This window comes from Bos taurus, chromosome 19, assembly GCF_002263795.3.
Source record: "Bos taurus isolate L1 Dominette 01449 registration number 42190680 breed Hereford chromosome 19, ARS-UCD2.0, whole genome shotgun sequence".
In the NCBI taxonomy this organism is placed as follows: domain Eukaryota; kingdom Metazoa; phylum Chordata; class Mammalia; order Artiodactyla; family Bovidae; genus Bos; species Bos taurus.
The window spans coordinates 30422172-30440326 of record NC_037346.1 but is presented as its reverse complement, the minus strand read 5'-3'; the positions used below and the strand labels follow the sequence as shown (position 1 = coordinate 30440326).

General features: G+C 44.5%; 1 protein-coding gene across 10 annotated transcripts in view; it reads right to left on the bottom strand.

Annotated features, from left to right (window-relative positions):
• The window catches only part of DNAH9 (dynein axonemal heavy chain 9), a 290463-nt gene that overhangs the window by 178729 nt on the left and 93579 nt on the right, over positions 1 to 18155 (bottom strand). For 9 of the 10 annotated variants that reach the window (XR_009491586.1, XR_009491587.1, XM_024980551.2 and 6 more), the window contains 2 exon segments: positions 6095 to 6251; positions 3330 to 3434 (listed from right to left, as the gene is read on the bottom strand). Coding sequence is in view for 8 of the 10 variants with exons in the window: in XM_024980551.2 (XP_024836319.1) it covers positions 3330 to 3434; positions 6095 to 6251 (262 nt within the window). In the remaining 2 variants the exon portion in view is untranslated. 10 annotated transcript variants of the gene reach the window in all.

Here is an 18155-nt window from a genome sequence, read left to right as displayed (position 1 = left end):
GGAGAGGGGAAGAGTTGGACTATAAATAACAGAGAGACAGAGAGCTGGGCCATATACCAGAGGGAGAAGCAGAGGGAGAGAAACAGAGCTGATCAGAAACAAAGGAGAGAGAGAGAGAGAGAAAGAGGCTCAGAGTGAAATAACTGGAGTGTGTATAAGACAGGAGAGAGGAACAGCTGGATCATAAACAAGACAGAGACAGAGACAGAGGAGAGGCGGAGAGAGAATCAGAACTGGAACACTTATGAAAGAGAGAGAGAGACAGACAGCTGGACCAGAGAGACAGACACACAGACAGACAGAGACAGAGACAGGAAGAGGGGCTGGAGGAAGCGGACCATCCCCCACAGGTGAGGATGTTAGTGTCCAGAAGGGCGGTTTCTGCCAGAACACCCAGCGGTTCCACAACTGGGATTCAGCTTCTTTCCCAAGTGAAGATCTAATGACAGAATTGCTGAGCTTACAGCAATTAGCTTGAGACTGAAACTTCTTCTCCATGCACAGAATGTCCATGCATCCTGGCCGAGGTGGCCTCCAGAGCCCGGCACGCTGGCCCAACAGCCCAGACTCTGCTGGTTCCCATGGCGCTCACAGCACCACTCTGCCCTGGGGCCCCTCACCACCCTCATCGCCCAGTGAGGGATGTGGGGTGAAACTATCACAACAATGTGAACCAGCTATACCCCAATACAAAATTAAAAAATCAAAATCAAAAACCCTGCCTGGCTCACTCCATGCTTCTCTCTGTAGGGGCAGATTGAAGTCTGCTTTCTTTGGGAAATGCAACCCATTCATCACATTTTACATTTTAAAAAATGTTTCTGTTTTTACTTTAGACCTTAGGCCCACTCCAGTGTTCTTGCCTGGAGAATCCCAGGGACGGGGGAGCCTGGTGGGCTGCTGTCTATGGGGTCGCACAGAGTCGGACACGACTGAAGCGACTTAGCAGCAGTAGCAGGCTCCTCTATAAACGGTGTTTCATGGGAGCTCCCCTAGCTCTGAGACACTAGCATCTATTTGTTCAGCGCGTTAATTTTTGAAACACTGCTGTGCTGGGTTCTAGAGCCCCTGCTAGCTACTCTGCTGTGTCTAACCGCTTCCAGCCACAGCCCAGCACACAGTCAGGGCTTGAATCTGATCAGGGAGCATGGAGGGGACCCAGGCTGGAGGCGCAGGGTAATGGCTGGCCCATATAACCCGAAGCCTTGGGAGCTGATTGCAACAGTAGTGGCAAAATTCCAGAAAAAAGGAAAGTAGTATCTTATATGTTTAAAAAATAATTGTTCTTGGAATTGCTTTACCTTTCCCAGTTGGATACGTAATTCTGCTTAACCAATCGGACAGAGAAATGAAAATTTCCACCCATGAGGACACTGAGGCATGCTCACTTTTGTAGAAGTTACTGGGAAGAGGGACATGGACATGTGAGGAGTGGAGAGGAGGAGAGGGGAGGGCGGGGGAACTGTCACAGCTGCTGTGGCTTCTGCACCAACATGCCAACCTGGATTGCGGCGTGAACACAGTGCAATTTTCCCCTCTGGGGTCTATGATTTTAAACAGTAGCAACTCAGCTTTTGCCCAGGTGGTTGTCAGACCACTTTCTTGAGAATGTGTCCTTAGATATATTCCTGGATGAGAATGTGAAAGCATCAGGGAATTCCAGGCTGAATTGATTTCATTTAACTCCAGAAGCAAAAGGCAACTGATCTTGGAGACCTCATTACTGCCCTTGTGTTGGGCAGTTTCAAAATTAGGCAAATTCAGTATCTGTCTGTTCTACACTGGGGACAGTGGCTGCTGGGCACTGCCTCATTAGTTAGGATGCTAAGTTTGCTAAGACAGCCAGACCTGGGCCCGCTGAGAAGGAGTGAAGGGTGTAGAGGAGACCAGAGAGACTAGGGAGTAGACCCTTCTTCCCTGTCCTGTGTGTTCCAACCTTCTACTTTCTTCAACCCATTTCCTTCAGGGTTCAAGTAATAATGAGAGTAATCATCATCACCACCACTCCACCATCACCACCACCACCATGGTCGTCACCACCCTTATTGTCACCACCATCACCTCGACCGCCACCACCATCATCATCACCATTATCATCAGCAGCAGCATCACCACCACCACCACCATCATCACCATCATCACCCTTATCATCGCCACCACCATCACCATCATCACCACCATCACCACCACCATCACCATGACCACAACCACCATTATCACCGTCACCATTATCATCATTATCACCATCACCACAACTACCACCACCATCATCCATCATCACCCTTATCATCGCCACCACCATCACCATCATCACCACCATCACCATCATCATCACCATGACCACAACCACCACTATCACCATCACTATCACCACCATCACCATCACCATCACCACCACCACCACCATCACCATTATCATCAGCAGCAGCATCACCACCATCATCCATCATCACCCTTATCATCATCGCTACCACCATCACCATCATCACCACTATCACCATCATCATCACCATGACCACAACCACCATTATCACCATGACTATCACCACCATCACCATCATGTCAGAGACTGACATTTATTGTGTGCCCACTATGTGTAGGGCTTTAAGTTAACTCATTCCATAATTATTACAACCAGATCGAGTAGGTACTATTATTAACTCCCTTTACAGATGTGGAGTTTGAGATATTGACTTGCCCAAGGGCACATGGCTAGTAAGTGGCAGGACCAGAAGTGAACACTGGCAGTGTGGTTTCAGAGCCGACACACATAACCACTTCTCCCCGCCTTGTCTGGCTAACTCTACAAGAACCTGCTTCTTTCACAATCCCAGCTGTATGTGGAACTTGGTCATATAATCTCTGGAGCCCAAGGCAAACCCTCTGCTGACTTTGGTCTATCTGTCTCTCACTGCTCCCCTTTTGTCCCCTGACTCCTTGCAGGGACACATGGAGACAGCCTGTTGGTAACCTCTAGTACTAGGTGCTGCATTGGGCCACCATGGGTCTGAGTATTCATGACAGACAGTTCCGTGCCTTTTCTAAGGAGCTGGGCTCTGCCATCTTGCTGAGCCTTTCCTCATCCCCAAGAAACAGGTGCATGGATGTTCTTTCTTCCCATTTTACAGAAAAGGAAATGGAGAATCAAGGCCAGTAAATGTATTGGTAGGGCCCTGTGGATACCGTGTGCTGCACCCATGCCTGATTTAAGCAGATAGAAGAAATGCAACAGGGGGAAGGGTGAGGAGAGGGTGAAATCAAGAGGATGCAGAAGTCCTCAGTGTTTGGCATGAAGACCACATGTTCCCATCAACTTTTGCCCCCTGTACCTGCACCGCCACCACTGACAAGACCTCCACAGAGATTCGATTAAACTCATCAAAACAGCCCCAGGCACCAGTCTGAGCAAGGCCCTTGTAGATGTTGCCGCAAGACTGCAAAGAGATGTACAGAGATTAAATTACCATCCGTGCTAGGCTTACCATTACATGTCTAAGTATTGATAATTTTCTATCCCCTTTATTATAGAACTCCAGGTTCCTTAAAGACCACTGGTTAGAAACTGGTCAATCCTAAAAAAAAAATCAATCTTTAGTATTCATTGGAAGGACTGATGTTGAAGCTGAAGCTCCATTACTTTGGCCATCTTATGGGAAGAGCCAACTCATTGGAAAAGACTCTGATGCTGGGAAAGATTGAAGGCAGGAGGAGAAGGGGACAACAGAGGATGAGATGGCTGGATGGCATTGTTGACTCAATGGACATGAGTTTGAGCAGACTCCAGGAGATGGTGAAGGACAGGGAAGCCTGGCGTGCTGCAGTCGATGGGGTCGCAAAGAGTCGGACATGACCAGCAACTGAACAACAACAACTATTGCATACATCTAATCTATATATCTCTCTGCATGCATGCTAAGTCACTTCAGTTATGTCCAACTCTTTGCGACCCCATGGACTGTAGCCTGCCAGGCTTCTCTGTCCACGGGATTCTCCAGGCAAGCATACTGGAGTGTGTTGCATGACCTCCTCCAGGGATCTTCCCTACCAGGGATGGAACCCACGTCTCTTACATCTCTGCATTGGCAGGTGGGTTCTTTACCAGTAGTGCCAGCTGGGAAGCACTAATCTCTCTATCATTTATTTATTGATCAATCAAGCATCTATCACTCCATCTCCATTTATCCATCTGCCCATCACTCCATTCCTCTATCTGAATAGCTGAACAAGAAAGGGAAGACGGGGTTTGACTCTGCTTAGTGAGGCTGCTTGGTTACAAAGGATGTCTGGTGTCCAGGAAGTGGTCATCTTACCTTTGCTGTGTCCCACTACAGCTATACTTACTGTTCTTGCTCTGATCTGTGTCTGGACTAGACACACATGGCTGAACTTTCTCATGGTTCAAACAAATTGAGGGCAGACTCGTCCTTTCATCCCGTACTCTTAGAGGAATTGGTGGGGTCAGAGTTCAGTAATCAAGTTTTGAAAGGATTGAGTAAAATGACCTTAGTGACCTAGGACCATGGAGCCAACTCAATCTCTTCCTGTTTCCCATGTTAGGTGTGACTTTAAGAAATATGCCTTTCCTTTTTCAGTCAATATCCAAGGTCTTCCATATCTAAATAAGTGTGTCCTCCAGAATGTTCCTCTTCGGAGAGTATGTTTATCTCAGAACTGCTGCCATTGCTTAACTCTAGAAGAATCTAGAAAGTTTATTCCTAAAGCTTAGCTTGTTTCTTTAAAGGGGGAAAAATATTTCTTCTTCCAGCCTGGCTTAAAGAGAAATGTTATCTTTATGAGTTCATCAATAAAAGCAACCATATTAAAATTTAGTGCATAGACTATGGGAGCACAGCTATTTTGGGCCTGAATCCTCATTTTGTCTGCTTTCTGTGAGAAAACATGGTGCTACAGGATTCTGCAACTCTGTGCAGCAAAATTTTATATACAAGAGAAATGATTAAAGTTGCAGCAGATCAATCTCATTTAAAGAGTCCTGTATGGGGTAACTGCAAATGCTATCTTGCAGTCTCTAAAACTATTTTAAAATTGAATTTATTTTGCAATCAACGTATCACATCATTTATACCTATAAATATTTGATCTATTTAATGTAATTATTTTCTTTTTCTGCCCTAAATTTATTTAAATGCCATCCTATTTTCAAAAGGGACTTATGGCAGTCTACAAAAATACACACAATGAAAAAAAAATGAGACAGTGAGATAACCTATTATTATGCTTTTATAACAAAGAATCTATGTAAGGTCTAGCTGTAAGCAGAATGTTGCTAAGAGGTGACCTAACGGTTGTCTTGTTTCCCTTGCCTTTCTTTATGACACAGCGCCTGGAATACATTTGATATTAAAATAATGTAAAAATGAAGCGTGCCTGAATGAAGAATATTAGCCTTGTACTTGTCTTTTATGTATCTCTTGCTAAGAACAGAGCTTACTGTGACTTCCCTGGTGGTCCAGGGGTTAAGATTCTGCTTTCCAATGCAGGGGCCGGGAGCTCCATCTCTAGTCAGGGAACTAAGATCCCACATGCTGCATGCAACCACAGCAAGAAAAGCCCACGTGCTGCAACTAAGACCCAGTGCAGCCAAAAATTAAAAAAAAAAGAATAGAGGTTACTCTAGTCTGTCTTCAGAAGCCAAATCTGCCCTTGTAGAGTATTGTGCCCTTGAGAAATCCTGGAAAAATGCCCACTTTTACAGAAGAGCACATCTATGGCTTTTATGTGAAGACTTTCATATCAACCACTTATGAGCCTTTCTGTGCTTCTGGGTCAAGTAGTGAATTTAGGCCTTTGGACATATGTTCAGCTTCCTCATTCTACAAATGATGGAAGGAAGGTCCCAGAGGGTAAGTCACCCATCTGTGGCTGCAGAGCTCATTAGAGGAAGTGGATTCCACGGTGGTGAGGTTTAACAGGAGGTCACTCAGCTCCCAGGGCCAAGGGTCCCCATGTCTCCTGTGGAGAAGCAGAGACCTCCTGGTCTGCGTCTCTGAGCTTGGCCAGAGCGGCATGGATAAAGCTGATCAATGGTTTGGGCCACCACCTAGCCCCAGCCCCTCCAAGGCTGGGCCTGTACCTTGTAATCCATCTGCTCGGAGCAGTTAAACACGTAGACCATGACGCCCAGCGCCCGGCCCAGGTCCTTGGTGGTCTCTGTCTTGCCTGTGCCTGCAGGTCCTGCTGGAGCCCCGCTCATGGTCAGGTGCAGGGCCTGGGTGAGGGTGATGTAACACCTGCCAAACACAGAAAGGCGGAGGAGGTTGGTCCTAGTGAGACAGGACTGAGGTTCAAGGCCACAAGAGGCTTGACACAGCTTCTGTAAAGGAAAGCCCAGACCCCACCAGTCTGCTCCCCTCTGTGCTGTGGGAGGAGGTTTCTAAATGGCACCTTCCTGACTGTCTTGACCTTCCCCTCGCTTATTTCCCTAGCTCACTTCTCACCGTCCTTCCCACTGCCCCACCCCAAGTACTCTTAAGTTCATTTGTGAAGAGGTATTCTCACTTGCTTAGCACTATGGTCTGAATGTTAGTGTCTCTGCTAAATCCATATGTTGAGACCATATCTTAACTCCCCAAAGATTGTGGTATTAGGAGGCAGGGTTTTCAGGAGATGATTAGGTCATGAAGGTGAAGTCCTCATGAATGGACTTCGTGCCTTAATAAAGGGATCCCGAACAATCCTTTGTCCCTTCTACCATGTGCATACAAGTCCCTGTGTCCCTGTCCTTTAAGATAAATGGCTTTTGCTTTAGTCTCCCAGGTCTCCCCTGAGCCTCAAAGAGCTGACTCAAGAGTTAATGACAAGGGAATTCCCTGGTGGTCCAGTGGCTAAGACTCCATGCTCCCAAAGCAGGGCGCCCGAGTTCCATCCCTGGTCAGGGAGCTAGATCCCACATGCTGCACCTAAGAGTTCAAATGCCCAAACTAAAAGATCCTGCAAAGACTTACGCAGGAATGTTCAAAGCAGCAATATTTGTAACAATAAGAAACTGGAAATAACTCAGGTGTCCATCAACCATGAATGGATAAACAAAATGCAATATATCTGCACAATGGAATGCTATTTAACAAAGTAGTGGAATCAAGTACTGACACATACAACATGCATGAACCTTAAAAACATTAAAATGAAGGAAGTCAGATGCAAAAGATCCCATACTATTCCATTTACGAAATGTCTACAAGACACAGAGATAGCACATCAGGGGCTGCCTAGGGAGGGTGATGGGAGTGAGCTCTGATTGCAAACAGGGTGGCAGCAATATTCTAAAGCTAAATTGTGATCTCGGCTGCACAAGTCTAAGAATTCACTAGAAGTCATTGATTTGTACACTTGTAATGGGTGTCTTACTTTAAGACATGTAAATTGTATCTCAACAGAGCTTTTAAAACTGTGGCATTGGCTTTTTTAATACCTAGAAAATCAATACAGAAGCTCTCAACCTACAGTGTAGATGGGGGGTGGGGCTGTCTGAGGAAAGGGGTGTCTCTGAAATGAACTCTTTGGTTCTGAATCTGATGCTAGAGTTGACCAGAATCTCTGACTTAACACTTTTCTCACCAGATGGTGACTGCACCTCCACTGCCACCAAAATTGCTTTGAAAAGCTTTGAGGTTCCTGAATTCTCCTTTAATTCAGTGTGAAATTCCCATAGCTACTTCAGCCTTTGACAAAGAAACCCAGGAAGGCAGTCTGCCCAGGTGGAGAGAATATGCAGAATTGCTATTCTACCTGGAGTTCTCCTGTGTAATGGGGTGAGGAGGGGATGGGCGGGCTGCCTTTAACTCCTGGGGAGCTGGGCTCATGCAACTGAATCACATTGTTATTCTGTTGTTGTTTAGTCACCAAGTCACATCCAACTCTTTGCGAATTCATAGACCGTAGCCCTCCAGGTTCCTCTGTCCACGGGATTCCCCAGGCAAGAATACAGGAGTGGGTTGTCATTTCTTTCTCCAGAGGATCTTCCCGACCCAGGAGTCGAGCTCATGTCCTCAGCACTGCAGATTTTTTTTTACCACTGAGCCTTGGGGGAAGCCCTACAGCTCCTGATCTGTGAGGTGGGCCAGAAGGTGAGGTGAGTCAGAAAGTGAAAGTGTTCATTTCTGAGTCATATCTGACCCTTTGTGACCCCATGGACTGTGGCCTGCCAGGCTCCTCTGCCCATGGGATTCTCCAGGTAAGAGTACTGGAGTGGGTTGCCATGCTCTCCCCTCTAGGAAATCTTCCCGACCCAGGGGTCCAACCCAAGTCTCCTGCACTGCAGGCAGATTCTTTACTGAGCCACAAGGGAAGGCAAGTCAGGGTTAAGGTGAAAAGCTAGGTCCCACCTCACCTTCCTCAGTCACTGTGATCACTTGGCAACGCTTCTCTCCAACACTGATAGCTACATCCTCAGAGTTCTATGTGCAGCCTTAACCAAACCTGTGCTCTTAGGCTGAGCTCTGCCTCCACACTGACCCCAACGCCTTCCATCTCACCAGTCTCAGGCTTCTTCCTGAGGCTTCACCCAGACCTTTGAGGGCCTGCTGTAGCCCTGAGTATCCCCAGGATGAAAGGCAACTGCCTGGACAGGGGAATCCTGGCCCCCAGCCAACTCTCCCAACCTTTTACTGTCCCACGGCTGCCTCTTCTTCTCAGCTAGGGGGCAACTCAGACCTCATCTCGCTGCAGCAGCAAAGCTCTCAAGGAATCTGAGAGCCCAGAAGAACAAGGTTCCACAAAAACAGAATTCTCAAGGAAACTCAAGAATCTCCCAAAAGAAATACTCAGATCTGGGTGTCAATCTCTTTTTGAGCATCTACTGAGCTTCTGAGTATCTCTAGAAGAAGCACTTGGGGGGAAATGCCAAAATACATACATACATGTGTGTGTGTATGTGTGTATATATATATCAGAGAAGGCAATGGGACACAACTGAGTGACTTCACTTTCACTTTTCACTTTCATGCATTGGAGAAGGAAATGGCAACCCACTCCAGTGTTCTTGCCTGGAGAATCCCAGGGACGGGGGAGCCTGGTGGGCTGCCGTCTATGGGGTCGCACAGAGTTGGACATGACTGACGCAACTTAGCAGCAGCATGTATATATATATATATATGCAATTGCTCATATATATTATGGGCAATTATATATATAATTGCCCATAATAACAGGAACTCTGGAGCTGGAAGGAATTTCTGAGATCAACTAATCCAAACCCCTTAAATCACAGATGGATAGATTGAGATTTGTGGGTTTCCCAGATGGCTCAGTGGTAAAGAATCCACCTACCAATGCAGGAAACATAGGAGACATGGGTTTGATCCCTGGGTAGGGAAGATTCCCCTAGAGGAGGAAATGGCAACCCACTCCAGTATTCTTGCCTGGAGAATCCCATGGACAGAGGAACCTGGTGGGCTGCAGTCTGTGGGGTCACAAAGAGTCGGACATGACTGAGCAGGCACGCACAACGCGAAGAGACTGAGGTTAAGGGAGGGAAGGTGGGCTGTCTAAGGAGTTCTAGTAACCAAGGCAGGGGCAGTGGGCCTTTAGCTTGGGCCATGAGGAAAACACAAAGAAAGGAAAGAGTATTCCTCCCCTCTGTATGTGTTGGGAGGGGTGGGGGGCACTGGCATTACGGTTGGGCCACTGAGCCAGCAGGATGTCCTATTCTTTGGGACACACACTCCTCCTCCAAGATTCGGTCTGCAGTCTCATTAGACTGTCCATCTCTTTAAATGTCTAAGTCGCTGCTTCAATCTGCTCCTGTTTCCTACTGAGAGGGTAGGTCACGCTGTTGTGGTTCGAGGCAAGGACTCAGGAGTCAGACATACTAACTTCAAAGCTTGCCTCTACTACAAAGCCTTTGTGAAATCCACCCAGGTTAATAAACTTTGGTGCCTTTGAAAAAATGTGTCATTGGGGGTCTATCATACAGGATTTTCTTTGCACAAAGGAATTTAGATAGATCTGCTGCCTCAAAAACAACTGCAGAGACTTCCCTGGTGGTCCAGTAGATTAAGACTTTGCCTTTCAAAGCAAGAAGGTGTGAGTTTGTTCCCTGGTCAGGGAGTTGAGATCCTACATGTTTCTTGGCCAAAACACCGAAACATAAAAAGACCAGAAGTGATATTGTAAGAAATTCAATAAAGACTTTAAAAATGGTCCACAGTTGAAAAACAAACTTTAAAAATAAACAAAAATAAAACAACTGCAATTATGAAAATGGCAAGGAATCACTGACTAACCCCAACATGAATATGCATTAATTTAGTTTGATTGCTTATCTGGAAGACAGATTTTTAATGTTAGAAGAGATCTCAGAGGCTTGGCTCTTTAACCATGCCACTCTGCGTCCCATTAAACCCTTCAAATACTGTCATGCAGCTTTGTCTTCCAGTAAGACATGGTTTATTATTTTAGAAGCTGGCCCCTTCCACCGTGGGTTGGTTCTAATTGTTTGAAAGGCCTTCCTAGTACTGAGCTAAAGTCGGTTTTACTTTCTTCGGGCAAGTGATGTCTACCGGCTTTGTTTTTATCTGACCCACCAGGCTCTTGTGAGGACAAGATGAGATAAGAGATAAGATAGTGCCTTGGAAAGTAGAAAGCTGATCCACTTTCAAGGTATTATCTGTTAAGATAATAAATACAGGAAATGTAGCTTTCCCTTTTTTTTTTCTTTTTTTTTTTTTTGATACAGTCATTCAAATGGCAGATTAAAGAAAATATCAAAGGTGCTATATCTTGATTTCAGCTATGAATAGATTTGAGGCTATTCTAGCCATTTGGTTTGGCTAATCTTAGAGTTGGTGAAATCACAGCTGATTTTATTCATTTCCTATTGCTATACACACACACACAAAGAGGCTTTTTAAAAAACACCCATTTATAATCTCATTTCTATACATAGGAATCCAGGTGGCTCCTCTACTGATGGTCTCACAGGGTCAAAATCAAGGAACCAGTTGACTGGACTCTTATCTGGACCCTCTTGGGGAAGAACCTGCTTCCAGTCTCCTTTGAATTCTTGGCCGAATTAAGCTTTACTAGTTGTAGGACTGAGGTCCTCGGTGGAAAATTTTAAAGAATTTTTACTGCAAGGCAGTAGACGGGTAGAATAGGAGATAAATTTACAAAGACCAACTTTTTCCTATACACAACTGAATTTTGATGAGATTCTGTTTTTCAGGTTTTTCTTTTATGGACTATACTTTTGCTGTTGTAACTAAGACATCTTTGCTTAATTTCATTCATCAAAATTAACAACATTTGCACTTCAAAAGATGCCATGAAGAAAATGAAAAGATAAGCAACAGGCTGGGATAAAATGCTTGCAAACACATATGCAATATATCCAGAATATACAAAAAAGTCTGAGAACTTAGTAAGAGTACAAACAGCTCAATCAAACAATAGACAAAAGATATGAACATAAATTATGCCAAAGAATATATACAAATGGCCAATGAGCACATGAAAATATGCTCAATATCATTATTACAGAAATACAAATTAAAACTCAAATGAGATCCTACTTCACATCCACTAGAATGGCTACAATAATAAGACATAATAATAAATGTTGTCAAGGATGTGGAGAAATGGGAAGCCTCACACATTGCTGGTGGGGATATAAGACAATCAAGTTAGTTCAGAAAATAATTTATCAAAAAGTTAAACATAAAACTGCCATACCACCCAACAACTCCTCTCCTAGGTATTAACCCAAGAGAAATTAAAACATATGTCCATGCAAAAACTTGCAAGCAAATGTTCACAGAAACACTGTTTGTAATGGCCCCAAACTAAAAATTACCTAAGATAACTGGATAGGCAAAATATGTCATTATCTGTAAAATGGATTATTGTTCAGAGATAATAAGTAACAAATTACTGACACATATTTTATAAGGAAAAACCCCCAAACATCACATAAAATGAAACAAGCCAGACACAAGAGACAACACACTGTAAGATTCCATTTATAAGAAATGTACAAAATAGGCAAATTTATAGAGATAGAAATAGATTAGTGACTGCACAGGACTGTGGGTGGGAATGAGGATTAACTATAAATGGCCATGAGGGATCTTATTGAGGAGCATAAAAATGTTGCAATTGATTTATGGTGGTGTTTACAGTACTTGATAAAGTTACTAACAATCATTGAATTATACACTTGGGTGGGCAAAATTTTTGACATAAAATAAAGCTCAATAAGTTGTTTTAAATATATATATTTCATTTTATATATATATATAATAAAAAAAAACCTTATATAGGAATAAAAAATTTAAAACTCCCTAGAGGTAATGATACACAGCAGCAGCAGCAGCAGCAGCAGCAGAGGTAACCATAAGAAACACTCAAATCTATATGAAGATATTTATAAACTTTTCTAAGAAACACAGCTGAAGGTGTTGCAGGAAGGGGGACCCCTTCCAGGCCCGAAACTGGGCTCTTGTCTAATACTTGGAAATGAATTGTCTGAGGAGACACATGTGCTGACAAAGCAAGAGATTTTATTGGGAAAGGGCACCCAGGTGGAGAGCAGTAGGGTGAGGGAACCCAGGAGAACTGCTCTGCCACAACTCACAACCTTGGGTTTTATGGTGATGGGATTAGTTTCCGGGTTGTCCTTAGCCAGTCATTCTGACTCAGAGTTCCTTCCTGGTGGTGCTCACCTTGTTCAGCCAAGACGGAGGCCAGTGAGGAGGATTCTGGGAGGTGGTCAGACATGTGGTGTCTCTTTTTGACCTTTCCCGGACACTTTTGGTTGGTGGTAGCTTATTAGTTCTGTGTTCCTTGCCAGGACTTCCTGTCATAAAACAACTCATGCAAATGGTTACTATGGTACCTAGCCAGGGTGGGCAGTTTCCGTCAGTGTGCTTCCCCTAACAAAGGTATGAACAAAGAGAAAGACAGCACATGTTGTAAATATGTGAGGCCATTTTTTCAAAATTAATTTGAAGGTTTTAAGGCTCACCAATTAAAACCCTAATCATTTATATTTTGGGACTTGACAAAATGATTAAAGCTCATTTGAAAGAAGAAAGGAAGAGCTTAAAAAAAAAGGAAAATGCAAATAGATAATACCTTGCTATAAAAATATTACAACTGACAATACAGCTGCAGTCCTTAAAGAGTACAGCATATAGATGGGTTAACATAATGAGGAAACAGAGGAAGAACAGATAGGCTGAGGCAATTTGATAGACTCAAAGCTTTGAACAGGGTGATGGTTAGAAGTATCTTTTCCCACTCAGTACACTGTCTTTTCATTTTGCTGATGGTTTCCTTCATGGTGCAAAGGTTTTCAAAAGAATGAAATTTTGCCATTTGCAACAGCATGGATGGCACTGGAGGGTATAATGCTAAGTGCAGTTAAGTCAAACAGAGAAAGACAAATACTGTACATTTTCACTTCTATGTAGAATCCAAAAAAATAAAGTGAATGAATATAACAAAACAGACAGATACACACAACAAACTAGCAGATATCAGTGGGAAGAGGGTTGAAGAGAGGAATAATATAGTGCAAGGGGATTAAGACTTGTCTCTCTGGAATGTACAAAATAAATAAGATACAAGGATGTGATGTACAGCAAAGGGAATAGAACCAATATTGTATAACAACTTTTTAAAAATGTATTTATTTATTTGGGCTTCCCTGGTGGCTCAGATGGTAAAGAGTCCGCCTGCAATGCGGGACTAACCACAGTACATTTATTTATTTACTTTATGGGAGTCTAATTGCTTTACAACGTTGTGTTAGTTTCTGCTGTACAACAAAATGAATCGGCTATATGTGTATATATATCCCCTCTCTCTTAAGCCTCCCTCCCACCCCACCCCCAATATTTTACAATAACTTTAAATGGAGTATCATCTATAAAAACATTGAATCACTATGCTGTACACCCAAAACTAATATTACACTGTAAATCAACTATGTTTCAATAAAAACTTGAAAACAGAGGGTATCATTTTGCTATGGGTGTGTGTGCTCAGTCGTGTCTGACTCTTTGCAACCCTATGGACTGTAGCCTGCCAGGTTCTTCTGTCCATGGAATTTTCCAGGCAAGAATACTGGAGTGGGTTGCCATTTCCTTCTCCAGGGGATCTTCCTGACCCAGGGATGGAAACTGTGTCTCTTGCTTCTCCTGCATTGGCAGATGGATTCTTTACCACTAGTGCAATCTGGGAAGACCATGACTTTGGTAATTGTGGCCTATTCAGAAAATCACCCTCAGACTCTTGCATCAATTATATCTCACCCACTTGCCTTAGTGCCTAAGAAATTAAGAGGTTCTGCAAATGGATAAGCAGTTGACTAAGACAATCCTTCCAGTAGGGGGCTGTGTGTGAAGGTGAGGGAAGGGGAGTGAAGCGGGGGGAGATCTCCAAAGATGAAGAGGCAACCTAGGAGAACAGCTTTTGTTCAGCATGAAAAAGGATCTCCATTTAGCCCTTCAACTTAGCATTGTGTTCAAGTCCTGGGACAGTGGCTGAGCCATTGTACCTACTTATACATTCTGGTCCCATCCAGGCAGTGGGACGTTCCGAAGAAACAGGCATAATCAGTCGGACATACAGTAATGTGGTTGTGCCTTTAATGAATGTGCAGAGGCTGTGCAGATCAATTGTCCATTTGATTAATTCCTCTGGCAGGAGAGAATTAAATGTACTTAAGCAGTACACCAGCAAAAACTCAATGCTCTTTAAAATGTGATTTTCTGGGTGGAAGCCAATTTTTTTTTTTTTTCTGGCCAAGACATTTCTTGAGATAATAATGGAAGTCAATGAGAAAATAGAATTTGCCGTATAAGTATGCACTCCACAGTAGAAGAGCATCTCATGTGCAGAACAAGGTCAAGCTCTGTACAGTATTCACTGATCTTTGCAGCAAATCAAGTTCCTATTTGCATTCTTCCATAGGAGAGGTAATAATGCCTATTTTGGTAATAATTCATTGTCCAAACTTTACCCCGTCCCTCTAGGAGGTATTCAGCATTAGAGTACTGCTACTGCTGCTGTGCTAAGTCGCTTCAGTCGTGTCCGACGCTGTGCGACCCCATAGACAGCAACCCACCAGGCTCCCCTGTCCCTGGGATTCTCCAGGCAAGAACACTGGAGTGGGTTGCCATTTCCTTCAGCATTAGAGTACTAGAGATCTCTAACTCCAAAAGAGGCAATCATCGCCTTCAACCCATGGGCAGGTGTGAAGACCCAGGAAAAAGGAAAGTCGTGTACTTTTTATTACTTGGAATAACGTCTGATGTGCCAGGGGAGAGGAAGGAAATACTCTGGTATGGGAAGCTGAATGCGTCAACCCAGGTCTCAGAAATCATTTCACTGCTTTTACACAAGGAATATTTCTCAAATGCCTGTTATTTGCTGGACATGATGTTGAGTCCTGGGGCACTATGGAGTAGTGAGCCAATCAAAGTCAATGCTTTTGTGGAACATAGAGTCCAAAGCTAGAGACAGACATTAATCAAGTTGCTCAAACATATAATAGCTTCATTTCTCTGCTCTGAGTGATATAAATTCCCAAACTATTAGCTCATAGTCCAAGGCAGGCAAAAAAACCCTCACTGTCAGAGAGAACACCCTTCCGGATGCCCTTCCTGTTTAGAACAGGTGTCTTGCTGAGAATCACCACAAAGGCAAAGACATGTGAGAGGGTCCCCTGTGAATGAAACTCCAGGTGGGAAAGCTTTTCCCTGTACCCACAGCGAATGAGCCCCTCCAACTGATTGTGATCCAGTGAAGCCCTAGCAAAACCCCTGAGACACCCGAACCCTCAGAGTTGCTGCTGCCTTTACTGTTCTAGCTACAGAGAAATCTGCCTCTCCCCCTGAACTGACGCTGTCTGCCTTCTGTCTTCAGCTGGGGCAGGGAGCAGAGTGGGTGCCCAGCTGAGAGCAGGAGAGAGCATAGGACCTGCTTCTTCTTTGGGAGCCAAGGCATAGACGGAGTCCCATGTGGACCCCTCCTTTGAGTCAATCCCCTCTTCCCAATTCTGTCATTCTTACAGCCTGGGTTTTCAACAATGAACTATCATTCATTCACTGCTGCTGCTGCTGCTAAGTTGCTTCAGTTGTGTTCGACTCTGTGTGACCCCATAGACGGCAGTCCACCAGGCTCCCCCATCCCTGGGATTCTCCAGGCAAGAACACTGGAGTTGGTTGCCATTTCCTTCTCCAATGCATGAAAGTAAAAAGTGAAAGTGAAGTCGCTCAGTCGTGTCCGACTCTTAGCGACCCCACGGACTGCAGCCTACCAGGCTCCTCCATCCATGGGATTTTCCAGGCAAGAGTACTGGAGTGGGGTGCCATTGCCTTCTCCGCATTCATTCACTGAGAGATAGTAATTCAACATCTACTGCTGCTGCTGCTGCTGCTAAGTTGCTTCAATCGTGTCCGACTCTGTGCGACCCCAGAGACGGCAGCCCACCAGGCTCCCCCGTCCCTGGGATTCTCCAGGCAAGAACACTGGAGTGGGCTGCCATTTCCTTCTCCAATGCATGAAAGTGAAAAGTGAAAGTGAAGTCGCTCAGTCGTGTCCGACTCTTAGCGACCCCACGGACTGCAGCCTACCAGGCTCCTCCATCCATGGGATTTTCCAGGCAAGAGTACTGGAGTGGGGTGCCATCGCCTTCTCTTCAACATCTACTAGATATTGGTAAAAATAGCAACAGATGAGACAGACAAAGATCTCTGAGAGGAAAAAGTTTACATTCCAAAGGGTACTGTTGCCAAGAAGCCAGAAGGTAAGTTCATTTCAGAATGTGGGAGATGCTGAAAAGTGAAAGTGAAAGTCGCTCAGTAGTGTCTGACTCTTTGTGACCCCATGCACTATGCAGTCCATGGAATTCTCCAGGCCAGAACACTGGAGTGGGTAGCCGTTCCCTTCTCCAGGGGATCTTCCCAACCTAGGGATCAAACCCAGGTCTGCTGCACTGCAGGCGGATTCTTCACCAGCTGAGCCACAAGGGAAGCCCAAGAATACTGGAATGGGTAGTCTATCCCTTCTCCAGTGGACCTTCCCGACCCAGGAATCAAACCGGGTCTCCTGCATGGCAGGTGGATTCTTTATCAGCTGAGCTACTAGGGAAGCTCTTAGGGAGAGGATAAATGGGGGGATCCTTAATGTTATTTGTGTGTGTACAGGTATGTGTGTGTGTGTGTGTGTGTGTGTGTGTGTGTGTTTGAGAGGTGGGAGAGGTTGTCTTTTAGAAAGAGTGGTCATGGAAGGTCTCCTCAGAGTGAAGAGCAGAACAAGAAAGGATGAGAGGATGACAGCGGAGCAGAAAGCATGGGGAAGAGCAGTCCAGACAGAAGGGACCACACATATTCAAGGTTGTACCTTGAAATGAACTTAAAGGGATCGAGGAACACAGAGGAGGCCAGTGTGGCTGGACTGCAGGCTGTGAGGCCTCAGGGGGGTTGGCAGGAATTACGATGTTCCACAAGGAATTCATATTTTAGTCTAAATGTAGTGGGGAGCAGCTGGAGACAGTGATGTGACCTCTACAAGCTCCCATGAAACAGAGAGATGCAAGAGTAAACAAATGAGTGGTTTGAGCGGGACTCTGGGTGGAAGATGAATTACAAAAATGAAAAGCATGGGGGGAGAGGGACCAGGAGGTCTTCCTCTATGGATGATGCTGGGACCTCCAGTGACTTTGAAGTTCCCACACCCCTATTCGTTCTGCGAGCAGAGTGATTACAATTTCACTAATTGTTATTTGGAAATATATCTGAGGATTTAGCCAGAATACAGGTGATAATACTTAAAATAGGCAGAGAGAAAATTAAGTAGAAGATGGCTCGGATTCTATTTGGCCACTTTAACCATCACAATTTACGACCGTGTCTTCATTACCTACAGGTTGCTTATTCTGGGTGAGCCAGTCACTCACATACACAGGTCTTTTTGCAGAAGAAGAGATTTAATGTTCAGTGGAATTATAAGGGGAAAGGGCACCAGCATTTAACAGAATTTATAGAAGTCTCTGCAGAATTAATATACCATTTCTGACACGGATCATGACCTTATCTCCCTGTCCTCTCTGTCCTTTGCCCACATTCTTTTGTCAGATGAATCTTTACAAGTTTTCATCCTTTTTTACTCCTCTGATGAAAAAGTTTCAA